This window comes from Bicyclus anynana, chromosome 27, assembly GCF_947172395.1.
Source record: "Bicyclus anynana chromosome 27, ilBicAnyn1.1, whole genome shotgun sequence".
Classification (NCBI taxonomy): domain Eukaryota; kingdom Metazoa; phylum Arthropoda; class Insecta; order Lepidoptera; family Nymphalidae; genus Bicyclus; species Bicyclus anynana.
The window spans coordinates 4,622,279-4,637,553 of NC_069109.1; the positions used below are offsets into that span (position 1 = coordinate 4,622,279).

Consider the following 15,275-nt stretch of genomic DNA (forward strand, 5'->3'; position numbering starts at 1 on the left):
TTTGACCCATGCCAGAAGATACTTTGATTGAATAAAAAATAAGCTCCCTGTTTAGCCTAGTGATGGTGGATTGTCAATTGGCTGCGAGTATGTGGACGGAAATTAAGTTTTCATTTAGGCCGGCCGCATATTGTAAGATATTTCTGTCAAAACATATCTGACGTATGTCAGAAGGCACTCTGCTCCTGCATTCTGTAAAGTTACAGCGATGTGACATCTCATGCTCATTTCCATGTCAACTTCGTTGTTAGTAACATTTTATTTCTGACATCTCATAATACATCTTATACTACGAATATTACATCGACGAGTATAAAATAGCGGAATGACACCTCTGATTGAAAATAAAGCTCTCTTTTGTTACGATGAGACGAAAGATAGAGCGATATTTTGGATATTCGATATTTAATTATCGACATTCATTTGTCTTTATCTCTTCTGGAGATATGTCGTGGTACGCATCAAAATTATTTTTTGATAGTGTTTAGCCTAGACCCTATCAAAAGTTCGCTTAAGAGTCCGAATTTACATAATGACGAAGAGGGCTGTAAAAGTAATATTATATGTATTATTCATATGATAAGTTGACGAATGATAGAAGCGATTGGAAGAGATTGACAAATTTTGAGACCCGCTTAATGATAATATCAAGGATATGATGGGCTCATAGATATAGCAAAAAACATAATAGCCTTCTAGGCGGGCGTCAGAAGTCTTCCATTAGAAAAATTCTTATATCTGTGTGGCGGGCCTTATTTTAGTTATGTACGCCGATTCGCTATTTCTAGACTTGTCTTATTTCCCATGCTGTCTCATTTATATGTTACCTCGACTGGAAAAATCTGTAGACTACTTTAAAATCGCGTTTCATTAAATTATACATTCCTGTTTTGTATTGAAACTTGGAAGTGGTTTTGTGGATTGTATAAAGTAAACCTTGCTTTATGTGTTCTGGTTATTTTAACTACAATACAAATAAAGAAAATAAAAAAAATGTGTGTCGAAAAAAAAATTCCATTCGTGCGCTCCGACGCACTTTACTCCTTCAGATCGACTGTCTAAATAGGTGTATGTTGTCCCGCAGTATACACTATGTACGTCTCAATGCTACGCCTAAAAAGTGAAAGGTGCGCAGAATAGGTTGCGCAGAAAAAAGCTGTCATTCGTTCATCGAATTTTATTGCCTATATTTTTTTCATAGCGGGGGCTGTATATTAATTTTGTAACACGTATTTTTACATATTATTTTTAGACTTCATTTTGACAGCCTATGTGTCGTCGGATTACGAGATCCGGGGTTCGACTCCCGGGCTATGAAACATTGAGCTTTTCTGTATGTCAAAAAAATCTAAATCTCAGCCTGGATTATGAAGTAAGTGTTACACACCCCCGTGCTTTGTAGAGCACGTTAATCCTCCGGTCCTGGTCACTATCATTAACATTTGTTCGTTATCAACGGATATGGGTTGATACAGGTGATAAGTGAACTCTATCTATTTTTTTTTTTATTCTTTACAAGTTAACCCTTGACTACAATCTCACCTGATGATGCAGTCTAAGATGACAGCGGGCTAACTTGTTAGGAGGATGAAAATCCACACTCCTTTCGGTTTCTACACGACATCGTACCGGAACACTAAATCGCTTGGCTGTACGCCTTTGTCGGTAGGGTGGTAACTAGCCACGGCCAAAGCCTCCCACCAGCCAGACCTGGACCAATCAAGAAAACCTTAATCGGTCCAGCCGGGGATCTAACCCAGGACCTCCGTCTTGTGAATCCACCGCGCATACCACTGCGCCACGGAGGCCGTCAAAAATACTATACTATCTATACTAATATTATAAAGCTGAAGAGTTTGTTTGTTTGTTTTAATGAACGCGTTATTGAAAAATGCTTTCAGTGTTAGATAGCCCATTTATCGAGGAAGGCTATAGGGTATATTTGATCACCGTATCCCTACGGGAACGGAAACCACGCGAGTGAAACCGCGCAGCTTATATATTTTTTTAGCTAAGTGCCGTAGACTCCTTAATGGAAAAAAAAACTTTACCATAGACACAACATGGCGTACAGTTATAACATGGCGCGCTGTTGCGTCATAATAGTGTTGACCTTGGCGGTCGTGAGATTTATCGATTATAAATTATCGAAACTGTAGCGATTTTTACATTATTACAAAAATAAAGAAGTTTTTGTGTATAATAATTAACAAGCTGACGCCTGCTACAATGTGTCCACGTAAAATGATTTTTTTTTTCACAAATTCGTGTGTTTTTTCAGGATAATAAAATTGAAAATTTTGAAAAACCCCCGAAGGTCATGAAATTATTAATTACACTCTTGATCAAGTCATCAATATTCTCTTTCAGTGCGCTTTCATTCGAGACCCCACTCGAGTATATTTGCAGACATTCGGTTGTTCTTCCCCACTTTCACCCCCACAACTTTTAAACGGCTCAACCGATTTTCATCAAACATGTCTAAGAACACTCGCACATAAAGCACCTTTCATACAAAATAAACTAAATTCAAATCGCTCCATCCGTTCGGGAGCTATGGTGCCACAGACAGACAGACGGCAAACTTATAACACCCCTCTTTAATCCGGCCGGGGGTCGTGTAGCGATGAATGAAAAACCCACGACTGATGGACCTCAGTTCCCCGCACGCACGATTACACACCCGCGCGTGACTAAAACAACTCAGTAATCTTACATTTTGTGTAACACAAGTAGTAAATATTACACAATTTACATATATAGGTAAAAAGATCAGTAAACCTCTGATAAGATAACGACTTGATACTTTGTAACAGCTCTTTATAGCACAATGTTCATAGATATTTATTATATTACACAGATTAATCAATAATATACAGATGGAGTGCTCGGAACACGATGGTGTCGTAGCCGTTCCAAATACAAAATTCAAAACGAATACATTCTCGACTCAGTACGACACGATGCGTCGCATCAGTAACTGTCAATATTATTCAAGAAAAATGGCGTCATAATCTAATATATAAAATTTTATTGATTGTCTGTTACTTTTAGATATGAATAAATTTATTTTATTTCTTTCCTTCTTTAAATCTAAGATGGAAGCTGTTAGGGGCAACGTTAAATCGCTTGGCGGTACGTCTTTGTCGCTAGGGTGGTAACTAGCCACGGCCGAAGCCTCCCACCAGCCAAAAAGTTTTCGAAGCGTTAGCGAACGTAGAAAGAGAATCGACCTACCACTTGGCTGGAGGGGCTGTTTAGTTTCTTCTTTCGAATCGATGATAGACTCACTACAAACGAATAGACTTCATGTGAAAGTATAAACTTTAAATTGATCACTGTTGCTGAGACAAAAAATGCGCGTAAATTATCTTATCTATATTATATCACGTGGTACGCCACATGCCTTATTTGCGTTTATGGGCCTGTGTGATAATAGCCCAGTGGATATAACCTCTGCTAGTTTCTTGAAATGCACACAACTGAAAAGTTGGAAGTGCATGCCCCGGACCGGATTCGAACTCACACCCTCCGGAATCGGAGGCAGAGGTCATATCCACTGGGCTATAACGGCTCTGAGAGTTAGGGGAAAATAATATAGAAAAGGAAATATAATTCACGAATAACCTAAGAAAAGAAAGAAAACAGATCTTTAGATGATTCCTACGAATAAGAGAAAAACATTTAAATTTAAAAGTGATCAATGCAATTAGTCACCCATGTAATTTCAGTTGTCATTGTCTGTGCGAAAAATAAAATTAAGATGTATTACCATAGACACAACATGGCGTAAAGAATTATAACATGGCGCGCTGTTGCGTCATAGGTATATTAGTGTTGACCTCGGCCTTCGTGAGATTTATCGATTAAAAACTATCGAAACTCTAACGACTTTTTACGTTATTAGAAACCACATATTTGTGATTTTTGTGTATAATTTAATTTTATATATTTTTTTCGATTGTGTAAGTGTCATAGGCTCTTTAAAGGCACCTCAGCGGCGTCAGGGGGGTTTGGGCGAGCGCAGAAGCATCGCCTGATGGGGCTTAAAGGCAGAAGCAGAGTAGAAGGGAGGAAAGACTAACGACGTCTTTTCTGGCAATTTTTTTAAACAGTTTATTCATTAGGTTGCCTGGCTGAGAACGCTTGTTAGCGATAGGGCCACCTATTGTATAGTGGTAAAAAGAAATTTTGAAAGAAAAAAAATTTTTGGGGTTCCTTTCCATTCCTTTCCCTACATGCAAAGTGAGGATGATTTTTTTTATCGTCTTTCCCATGGCGTGGGGTATCGTTACTGGTATTTTTAACCGACTTCCAAAAAGGAGGAGGTTCTACGTACGGCTGTATGTATGTCCAGCGATAATTCCGTCATTTATGGACCGATTTTGAAAATTCTTTTTTTGTTTTAAAGGGTTTGATTGACCAGGGTGTTCTCATTTTTTCATGTCAGGATCTGATGATGGCATCCTGGAAAAATTGAGGGGAAATTTCGAAAATTGTAGAGACGACTAGTGCGTGTAAACCACTACAATTTTATGAAGGTCTGGAGTTGGTCTGATGATGGGGCCAAAACACAGACGATGGAACTCGTCAACGATTTACAGCAGTCACCTTTTGTTTGGCCTTGATTAATTTGTTGTGCATTACATAAGAGATTGAAGTGCCAACTTAATCTACGGAACTCTAACATGCGCGTGGCCCGACACGCACTTGGCCGATTTTTTATATTCTTTGTGGTGTACAAATTAAATATCTTTACATGAAATGAAAATAAAATAGTCATTTATGCCACTGTCATGTAATGAGGCCCATTGTAGCATGAGTGATTTTTGTGCAATAAGACAAAGCCGAATTGAAAGTAGATTACGAATTATAAGTATACTAGCGGACCCGGTCAAGCTTCGTTTTGACATAAGTGCACTTATTCTCTATCCCTACTCTACCCTTCTATACCTCTACCCCTACCCTACCCCTACCGCTTGACTCTTAAACGTTTGTATGGGAAATAGAAATTAGGGCAGTTTTTAGGGTTTTCCCGGAAATTATTTGATTTTTTTCTCACCTTTTAAACCTTCCCTATACCTCCACGAACATTTCAAGACCAAGATAAGATAAATCCGTTAAGCCGTTCTCGAGTTTAAGTGAGACTAACGAACAGCAATTTTTATATATTATATAGATTTAAAACACGATATGGGTCTTTTACGCCGACAAACAAGGCGGATTTACCGAAACCCGAACAACCCTTAGGCCAAAAGGCCTTGGGAGGGGTTGGAAGAGAGAACCGGGGTAGCAAGGTCCCCCGCGACGCACCCGGGCAAGGAGGCAATGCCTGGCCGTATCCCCGCCCTAAGTAGATACATACTAAAAACAAATCGTAATTGGTTTAAATATTTTTTTTTTAGTTTTGAGGTGTTTTATTGGATCCAGGTAAGCGTTGCCATCGGTTTTTTCGCGGAGTATAACATAACAATTTAATTTTTCATTGTTCATAATAAACTTTCGCAGTACAACGCCTGTTTCAATAGGGATGATGACAGTTTTTTAAATTGTATATAAATTAAGAGTATGCTAATAGTAAAGCAATTTTGTAAAAGTAACAGGGTATCTGCGATCATTACTTTCGGAGCTACAGGGATTTAAAGGGTCAGATTTGCGGCGCTGTCACGGATCCCTGAAAAACGCCCCATACAAAATGGTACGAACTTATGACGTCGTAAGCAATTAATGATCATTAGATTTGTATGGGCGTTTAAACAAAATTACTAATGTCTTTGTTATTTCTGCGTTTATGTTTTTAGTTCATGTATTAAAAAAATTCACATTTAATGTAAGGAAGCTAAAACTGTGTGAATTTTCATCTAATTACGATAAAATATTTTTAATAGATATTGAAATTTTATAATCTTATTTATTTTGCAAATATCCAGTCAATCTTTGCTTTTTATGTATAAATTAGTTAACATTGACCTTGTTTACCCGAATGTATCATTAAAATCAATATATACAAACCTAGTCATCATCCCCATTCAACATATATAAAGTAATAAACACATACCTTCTGTGTGATCTTGACACTCTTGGGCGGTTTCACCACGGCAGGCTTGGGTGCTGGAGGCGGCGGCACAGGTTCTGGAACTGAAGGCATCGGGTTAAGACGAGCAGTTACGTGCACAAAGTTTTAAACTACGGTAAGCAATAAACAGCGGACAGCTTGAGAGCCGTGATAGCCTAGTAGGTACTAGGGACCTCTGCCTCCGATTCCGGGTGGTGTGGGTTCGAATCCGGTCCGGAGATCTGCAGAAGAACCAAAGTGCTGAAGCTGAAGTGTCAATGGGCGGGGCAAATAGTTCTAAGAGTCGATGGACGTTTGGATGTTGGAATGACTACCCCGCACTTAAAAGCGCAATGTTGGTCGTCTTTACGTTGAGCTGGAATCGAACGCTGGTTTAATAAGTTTAGCTTGTCGGCCTCCGTGGCGCAGTGGTATGCGCGGTGGATTTACAAGACGGAGGTCCTGGGTTCGATCCCCGGCTGGGCAGATTGAGATTCTCTTAATTTGTCCAGGTCTGGCTGGTGAGAGGCTTCGGCCGTGGCTAGTTACCACCCTACCGACGAAGACGTATCGCCAAGCGATTTACCGTTCCGGTACGATGTCGTGTAGAAACCAAAAGGGGTGTGGATTTTCATCCTACTCCAAACAAGTTAGCCCGCTTGCATGTTAGATTGCATCATCACTTACCATCAGGTGAGATTGTAGTCAAGGGCTAACTTGTAAAGAATAAAAAAAATAAAAAATAAAAAAAACCTTAAAAACTTAGTTTCACACCACTGGTCCAGTTGAGTCGATATGCTAACGTCGAAATGTGTTAACTACACTTACTGAGCGTTAGGTTTATTTTCGTTACGGAATTTCTTGATTCGCTCGCCGCGTTCAACCCCGCGATAAAAACTATGCATTAAGTTCTCTCTAATAAAAGTTTTTGAAGATTAAAACACACAGTATTTCATAGGACTACCGCGCTATCCCCTGACCTGGCGGCGACAGTATGAGAGGGGAGGGAGGAGTTACCTGGTGGGAGCTGTGCCCTGCCCTGCTGCTGCGGCTGCAGCGGCGACCGCTTCTCCAGCTCCAGGATGGCGGGCGGCGCCGGGGGCGGGACACCCGTGCTGCCCCCTCGGACCTGGCGCATACAACACAATCAGAGGTTAGGTTTGAGGTGCTCATATGTATTAGTGAAGTCAACGACACTTCATCTATCTATATATATAAAAATTAATTGCTGTTCGTTAGTCTCGCTAAAACTCGAGAACGGCTTAACGGATTTATCTTATCTTGGTCTTGAAATGTTCGTGGAGGTATAGGGAAGGTTTAAAAGGTGAGAAAAAATCAAATAATTTCCGGGAAAACCCTAAAAACTGCCCTTTTCTATTTCCCATACAAACGTTAAGAGTCAAGCGGTAGGGGTAGGGTAGGGGTAGAGGTATAGAAGGGTAGAGTAGGGATAGAGAATAAGTGCACTTATGTCAAAACGAAGCTTGACCGGGTCCGCTAGTAGTATATATAGACATGTTACGTGCGTACACAATAACATTTTTGTTTTTTTTTTTTATTTTTTACAAGTTAGCCCTTGACTACAATCTCACTTGATAAGTGATGATGCAGTCTAAGATGGAAGCGGGCTAACTTGTTAGGAGGAGGATGAAAATCCACATCCCCTTTCGGTTTCTACACGCTAAATCGCTTGGCGGTACGTCTTTGTCGGTAGGGTGGTAACCAGCCAGACCTGGACCAATTAAGAAAATCTCAATCTGCCCAGCCGGGGATCGAACCCAGAGTTTTGTAAATCCACTGCGCCACGGAGGCCGTCAAAAAGTGAGCCGAATTTAGCTACTCCACTAAGCGTACAATAAAATATAATGCAAAACTTTGTGCATTTGTACGCAAAATATATTTATAGCTATATACAGTTTCTAAAGTTCCTAAACACACAACTCATCATTGAATACATATTTAGGTATTATTTATTTAAATAACTCAATGAAATGCGGTCAATTAGCCGCTTTTGTTCGCCTCAGTTTTGACGCTCTGTAGTGTTGTTTTTCAAATAGCATGGGTAGGATGACAGTTCGTTTCTCTCTTGAAAGTTTGCGCGATTCGATCATTCGAGAGGAAATAACCCACTGTATTAAGATATTTATTAAAGATCGATATGTCTCAAACGGTAAAGGAAAAACATTCATGAGGAAACCTGCATACCAGAGAAGAATTTTCTCAATTCTCTGCGAGTGTGAAGTCTGCCAATTCGCATTGAGCCAGCGCGGTGGACTACTAAAAAAAATTTTCACCAGTGGAAAGCTACAGTATCAGCGAGTAACATTCAGTGGCGTGCACTTCATGCATGCAGTAAAGCACTGCATACCCTAACAAATGTTTTACTAATGCTTACCCAATACATATTTTCCCAGTTTGGTTAGGTACTTTGTCTTATTAGTGCATACCCTGATCTACAAGCTTATGCACACTCCTGGTAACATTGGGTACATACTTTATCCCTTCGTGTTTAAAGTACTTAGATACATAACGTCGTGTTGAAATTAAATAAAATTATTATCGTGCAATAATTGCAGTAAAATATATTACTTTTTCAACATGAAAAAGTCGGTTTAATTAATTATATATTTTTTTTTCCAAAATTCGTTCATTAGTGACATCTGAAATCGCCCTGCTATCGGGTTTGAAACAAACCTGTTTTGCAGGTATCAAAAAACTTCCACTTCGCGGTACAATGTACGAACTTATAGCGTATTTATACAAACTCTAGCAGACGCCACGTGGTTCCCGTTCCCGTAGGAATACGGGGATAAAACATAGCCTATAGCACTCGTGGATAATGTAGCTTCCCAACAGTGAAAGACTTTTTCAAATCGGTTCAGTAGTTTTGGAGGCTATTCAATGCAAACAAACAAACAATCAAATCTTTCTTCTTTATAATTATTAGTATAGACTAGTGGACGCTCGCGACTTCATCCGCGTGAAATTAAAATTTTCATAAATCCCACGGGAATCATGGATTTTTCGGGATAAAAAGTAGCTTATATGCTGCTCAATAACATCTAATATCTACCACTAGCCGACGTCACGCTATTTCACCCGTGGTTCCCGTTCCCGTGAGAATATGGGAATAAAATACAGTCTATGAAACTCACGTGGCTTTCTAGTGGTTTTTCCGATTTTGAAATTTTTCTAGTGGTTTTTTGTTTAGAGATTGCCCCCTAAAATATTACAAACTGTACCTCATTATAACATTCTCTCTGTTTATAATAGCCTGCTAGTGTTATACGCTACGACTAGGAGGAGCGAAGCAATGACAAATGGTTTTTTTTTGTTTTGGGGTAATCGGGAAGTCAAAATCAAAGTTCATTTAATTCAATTAGGTTCACAAGCATTTTAGAAACGTAAAGTAATAATATTATTAGATAATGGTGATAATAATTGGCCGAAAACTTAAAATTAAAGTAATGAGGGTTCCAAAGAACTTATTAAGCTGAAATTATTCCTTTCGAGAGCTTCCTCTGCATGTCCTGATTGTACGCAGACGAAAACGCAATGCTCCTCTATCTATATTAATACTATAAAGAGTTTGCTTGTTTGTGTGTCGTGAGGTTGTAATCTCGGGAACCGAACCGAATTTTAAAATTATCTTTCCAATAGAAAGCCACGTTATTTGTAAATTTCATACGCATTTTATTCCCATATTTTTACGGAAAATCGAATTACGCAGGTGAAATCGCGGGGCGTCTTCAAACAGAAAGAATGAAATAAATAAATATACTTAAACAATACTCATCACTATCTAGCCCCAAAGTAAGCATACAGAGTAGCTTGTGTTATGGGTGCTAAGATAGTTGATATTATAATATTCATATACATTTATATACTACACATAAATACTTATATAATGTATAAATACACACAGACACTGGAAAACACCCATGCTCATTACACAAATATTTTCCAGTTGTGGGAATCGAACCCACGGCCGCGGATGCAGAAAGCAGGGTCACTAGCCACTGCGTCACGCGGCCGTCAATATAAAGAATAGAACGAAAATTATAGTATTAATACGTATTAAAATCTAAAATGATATGTATTATTAAAGGTATCTCTTCAAAATCTATCAAAAGCTTTCAAACAAAAAATCCTCATCACAATCGATCCGCTAGTTGAGAATCTACAATAGACATACATACAGACAATAACTCCTCTATACGTCAAAATTAAAAAAAAAAAAAAAAAAAACAACCCGCCCGTTCCCTCTGTAATCCAATAACTCACACCACACGCTCTAGTTACAAACGTATCAATTATTCATAATACATACAAAAGTCGCTCTTAACGCCTCATTATAAAGAACACAATCGCGTGGCGGCGATCACACATACTGGTTCCGTACAAAAATGTCAAACCACAGACAGACTGGGGTTGGGTAACTCTTCGAGCTTACGACTATCGAATACGTTGACGTTATGTGCTACTTACAGTCATTTATTATTCACTAGCGGACGCCCGCGAGTTCGTCCGCGTGGAATTCAGATTTTCACAAATCCCTCGGGAACCATGCATTTTTCCGCGATTAAAAGTAGTCCATGTGTTAATCCTATAATATATCTATATATCTTAATACCAAATTTCAGCTAATTCGGTTCAGTAGTCGAGGCGTGAAAGAGTAACAAACATTCATATCATTAAAATCATCAGTTTTCGCAAATCTCGGGAAACCATGGATTTTTTCGGGATAAAAAGTAGCCTATGTGTTAATCCAGAGTAAAATCCATTGCCATTCCAAATTTTAGCCAAATCGCTTCAGTAGTAGCGGCTTTAAAGAGTAACAAACATCCAAACATACATACAAACTTTCGCGTTTATAATATTAGTAGGATAGTAGGAAGTAGTACTAGCGGACGCCCGCGACTTTTGTCCACGTGGAAATCAATGTTTTCAACCCATATTTCAACCACTTTAGGGGTTGAAGGGAGGGGGGGGGGGGGGGCAGTCTCCGTACAAACTCGGGCCCAAATCATGCGAATGATACAGAGTTGAAAATTGGCTATAAATTAGGACAAATAAGGATAACTCATGAGGCCAATTATCAGAAAAATTAACATTGGCCTAATCAGTTAAATCACTTGTTACTAGAGATTTGATACTAACTTGACACATTTAGTCGAAATAAGACAATATAAACTGCCAAATCTCTAAGAAAGCGTCAGTTTTAGAAACAGAATTGTAATCAACATCATCACGTAAAAATAAAGCGAAAAGCTATTGACAATTGACAGATGCCATATTTGTCAATGGCATCTCATAAAATGATTCACAGTGACAGCACGCGTTTGCAAAGACAACTGAAAATCAATAGAACATCCATTTACAAAGCAGGATCGGTGTGAAAATAATGAAATCAGTAGAATTTTCCCTATTGGCCAATATTATTTCGGTTAAGATTCTAATGGATTAATCTAGTAAAATATACAAGTTTTTTAGTATATTTTTCGTCGGGTTCGTCGGCTTTTCGCGGAGGATAGCAAAATAAATAAATTTTTATATATGTTTGTTTGGATGTTTGTTACTCTTTAACGCCGCTACTACTGAACCGATTTGGCTGAAATTTGGAATGGTAATAGACTTTCCTCTGTATTAACACATAGGCTTTTTCATCTCGGAAAAAACAATTATCCCGCGGAATTTGTGAAAAACTGAATTACACGTACGTACTCGCGGGCGTCCGCTACTATACTAGTGCATACCCTAGTTAAAAACCTTATGCACGCCAATATGTGCAGGTAGCGACAGTGGTCAAGTCTGCATCGAGACGGTCTGCGACACTGGCGACAAGCCAAGGCGATGAAAACGCAACGCGTCTGTCAACCTTTTTTCGGAAAAATATATCTATTTTTGGGAAAACTTATTTTCGTATACCTACAAAACAATGAAAAGTCATTCCGAAGGCGAAAAAGCGGAAGACTTGTATTTAACTAGACAACGCTTCATAATAAAGCTCATTCACGTAGTGTACCCGTACCTGCACAGATTGTAATATTTAACTTTCCTAATTTTTATTTTTTGTTTAATCATTTGCTATTGAATTTATTTTTTTTATATTTTGTCAATAGTATTTGTAATATAAATTGTTGTATACCAGAAATGGCTGAATACATTAGATTGTATGTGTTCTCAGCAAAAGAAATGAATGAATGAATGATGGTTCCTGTTCCCGTGAGAATATGGGGATAAAATAAAGCCATGTGACACTCACAAATAAAGTGGGTTTCTCGATTCAGTACGCCGCGAACAGCTAATCTCATCTTAATCCTACTAATATTATAAACGCGAAAGTTTGTATGGATGTTTGGATGTTTGTTACTCTTTAACGCCGCTACTACTGAAGCGATTTGGCTAAAATTTGTAATGGAAATAGATTTAACTCTGGATTAACACAAAAAATCCATGTTTTCCCGAGATTTGCGACAACTGATGATTTTGATGATATGAATGTTCGTTACTCACTCACGCCTCGATTACTGAACCAAATTAGCTGAAATTTGGTATTGAGATATATTATAGCATGGATTAACACATAGGCTGCTTTTTATCCCGGAAAAATCCATGTTTTCCGTGGGATTTGTAAAAAACTAAATTCCACGCGCACGAAGTCGCGGGCGTCCGCTAGTCTTAATATATAAATGCGAAAGGTCATCACGAAATTTCGAAAACCGTTCGACGTACAAAGCTGAAATTCGACAGGGAGGTAGTTTATAGTTAGTAGGTATCCACTTAGAACGGATTTTGCGATAGGGCCGGATTAAAGAGGTCTAATGGCGGACGAAGTCGCGGTCGTCCGCTAGTATATTATATATCCACATGACGTGTACATTATATGTGTAAACAATAAAGACAGTAACCTTGACTGAGTAAACACGGCATCACGTATAACAGTTAAATATACAAAGTATATCACAACATAGTACGTAAAGAGTTGAACAAAGTTTATGCAACAATTTTCGCTTTTACAACGTTATATCAACTTTTGTATTGTGTTGGGGAAATGTTGACGACCTCTGTATGCCTAGCATTCAACCAAAGAGATATCTAGAGTAAAGAAATAGACAAATGTCAAAATCCCTACGCAACCCGAAGCACCGCTATCTCTTTCAATGCATCGGTACGAAGGAGATGAAACTGAGTTTGAAGGGAAAATAGGTAGGAATCATATGGATTATACAGGATGCTCGGGAGTTTTAAGCATTTCATATAACTTTTAATTTAAAAACTATGTATTTTTATTTTTTTCCAAACGCATAAAAAAACGCTGTCATCCACGTTTACGTGACGTCATGACACATATAAAATATTGACCATCATGGCTGATAGCGTTTTGGCTCGTATTGTCAAAAAACGAGACGAATATCTTAGCATTCCATGGATTCACCGTGCGGGTGCCGGGTCCATCGCGTGGTAGAGAGAAAAACTCCGAGCAGAGTCCCGAACTTGTGACTACAGGATGTAGGGTTAAGGAACAAAATTTTAATTGGTTTAAAAATTATAATTTTTATGTAATTCATGTCTCAAAAAATATGATGACATTTTTTCAAACAACATAAGACCCTTTTAAATAAAAGTGTCAACTATCCTATTGGAGAGATGATATGGACCTTGAACCACCAGCCTGCTCCAATGCGGGTTGGCGGGAATCCTATCGATTAACTCTTTCAGTATTGGGTCTACTTTAGCTTTATTTATTATTGTTAGTAGTTTCATCACACTGCTAATCAGCTGGGAGCTAACATTGGGCGGCGGCCAAACAAATCTATTTTTAATATGTTTATCACGCAATTTTCGTATATTTAAATATACATATGTGCTGCGGTGCGTTCTGTTTGTTGGTACGGTTCGCGCTTGACTTGACTGGTATGTAAACAGACAACAGAGACTAATATATTAGCATTCAGTGGATTCGCTGTGCGAATGTCGGGTCCATCCTCGGACTAATTACGTAAGGACTAGTCAACATCATCATCATTATCAATCCACTAGCTGACGCCGCGCGGTTTCACCCGCGTGGTTCCCGTTCCAGTAGGAATACGTGGATAATCTATACTAATATTATAAAGCTGAAGAGTTTGTTTGTTTGATTGAACGCGCTAATCTCAGGAACTACTGGTCCGATTTGAAAAATTGTTTCAGTGTTAGATAGCCCATTTATCGAGGAAGGTTATAGGCTATATATTATCTCCGCATTCCTAAGGGAACGGTAACCAAGCGGGAGAAACCGCGCGCGGTCAGCTAGTATATATATAGCCTATTAATAAATGGGATATCTAACACTAAAAGAATTATTCGAATAGAACCAGTAGTTCCTGAGATTAGCGCGTTCAATCAATCAAACAAACAAACTTCAGCTTTATAATATTAGTATAGATATTTGGCTCACTGCTGAGCTCGAGTAAAAATTCACAATTCATGTAGGCTCAGTTTACAAGCACTTTTGATACGTCAGTTGACTATTTGTAAAGATTCTACCACCGGTTCGGAAGGCAGGTTCTGCTGAGAAGAAACCGGCAAGAGACTCAACAGTTGCTCTATTAAAAAAAAACATACAATGTTATAATATACAATTGATGACAACATTACAATTTATTACAGTTTTACTTCCTGTGTGAAGGTGGAAGCTGATCCAACGGGCTCCAAGCATCTTTATCATTAAGGAACTCATCAACAGTGCAGTAACCTCGACTAAGTAAATGTTTTATAACACATTGCTTAAAGCTAAGCATTGGCAGGTCCAGCAGTCTTGGGGATCTTGTTATAATAAGTCTCCTCTCAGAATGAGAGGGGTCCAATAGTCCCCACGCTGGCCCAATCGGGATTGGCAGACTTCACACACGCAGAGAATTAAGAAAATTCTCTGGTATGCAGGTTTCCTCACGATGTTTTTCCTTCACCATTTGAGGTGCATGCCCAGGACCGGATTCGAACGTACGCCCTCTGAATCGAATCCACTGAGTTATCACGTCTTTCAACATGCAAACGGGCAACATGCAGAATCGGATTATGCACACTCAATACCTCACACCGCCTGTTCTATTTCTTCTATAATAAAAACAATTTGCCAATAAAGTCGTAATATTATGTCTTCAAAGGGAATTTTCAAATATTTTGTCAATAACAAAAGAAAACACAAGATATAAATTATTGTCATCAACAATACATA

The 15,275-nt window shown here is 38.6% G+C and overlaps 1 protein-coding gene across 3 annotated transcripts in view; it reads right to left on the reverse strand.

Annotated features, from left to right (window-relative positions):
• The window catches only part of LOC112054185 (la-related protein 1), a 93,919-nt gene that overhangs the window by 61,564 nt on the left and 17,080 nt on the right, over positions 1–15,275 (reverse strand). For all 3 annotated transcript variants that reach the window (XM_052890410.1, XM_052890411.1, XM_052890409.1), the window contains exons 2-3: positions 7,073–7,184; positions 6,059–6,138 (exon numbers count right to left, since the gene is read on the reverse strand). In XM_052890410.1, coding sequence (XP_052746370.1) covers positions 6,059–6,138; positions 7,073–7,184 — 192 coding nt within the window. The remainder of the gene's footprint in view (positions 1–6,058; positions 6,139–7,072; positions 7,185–15,275) is intronic.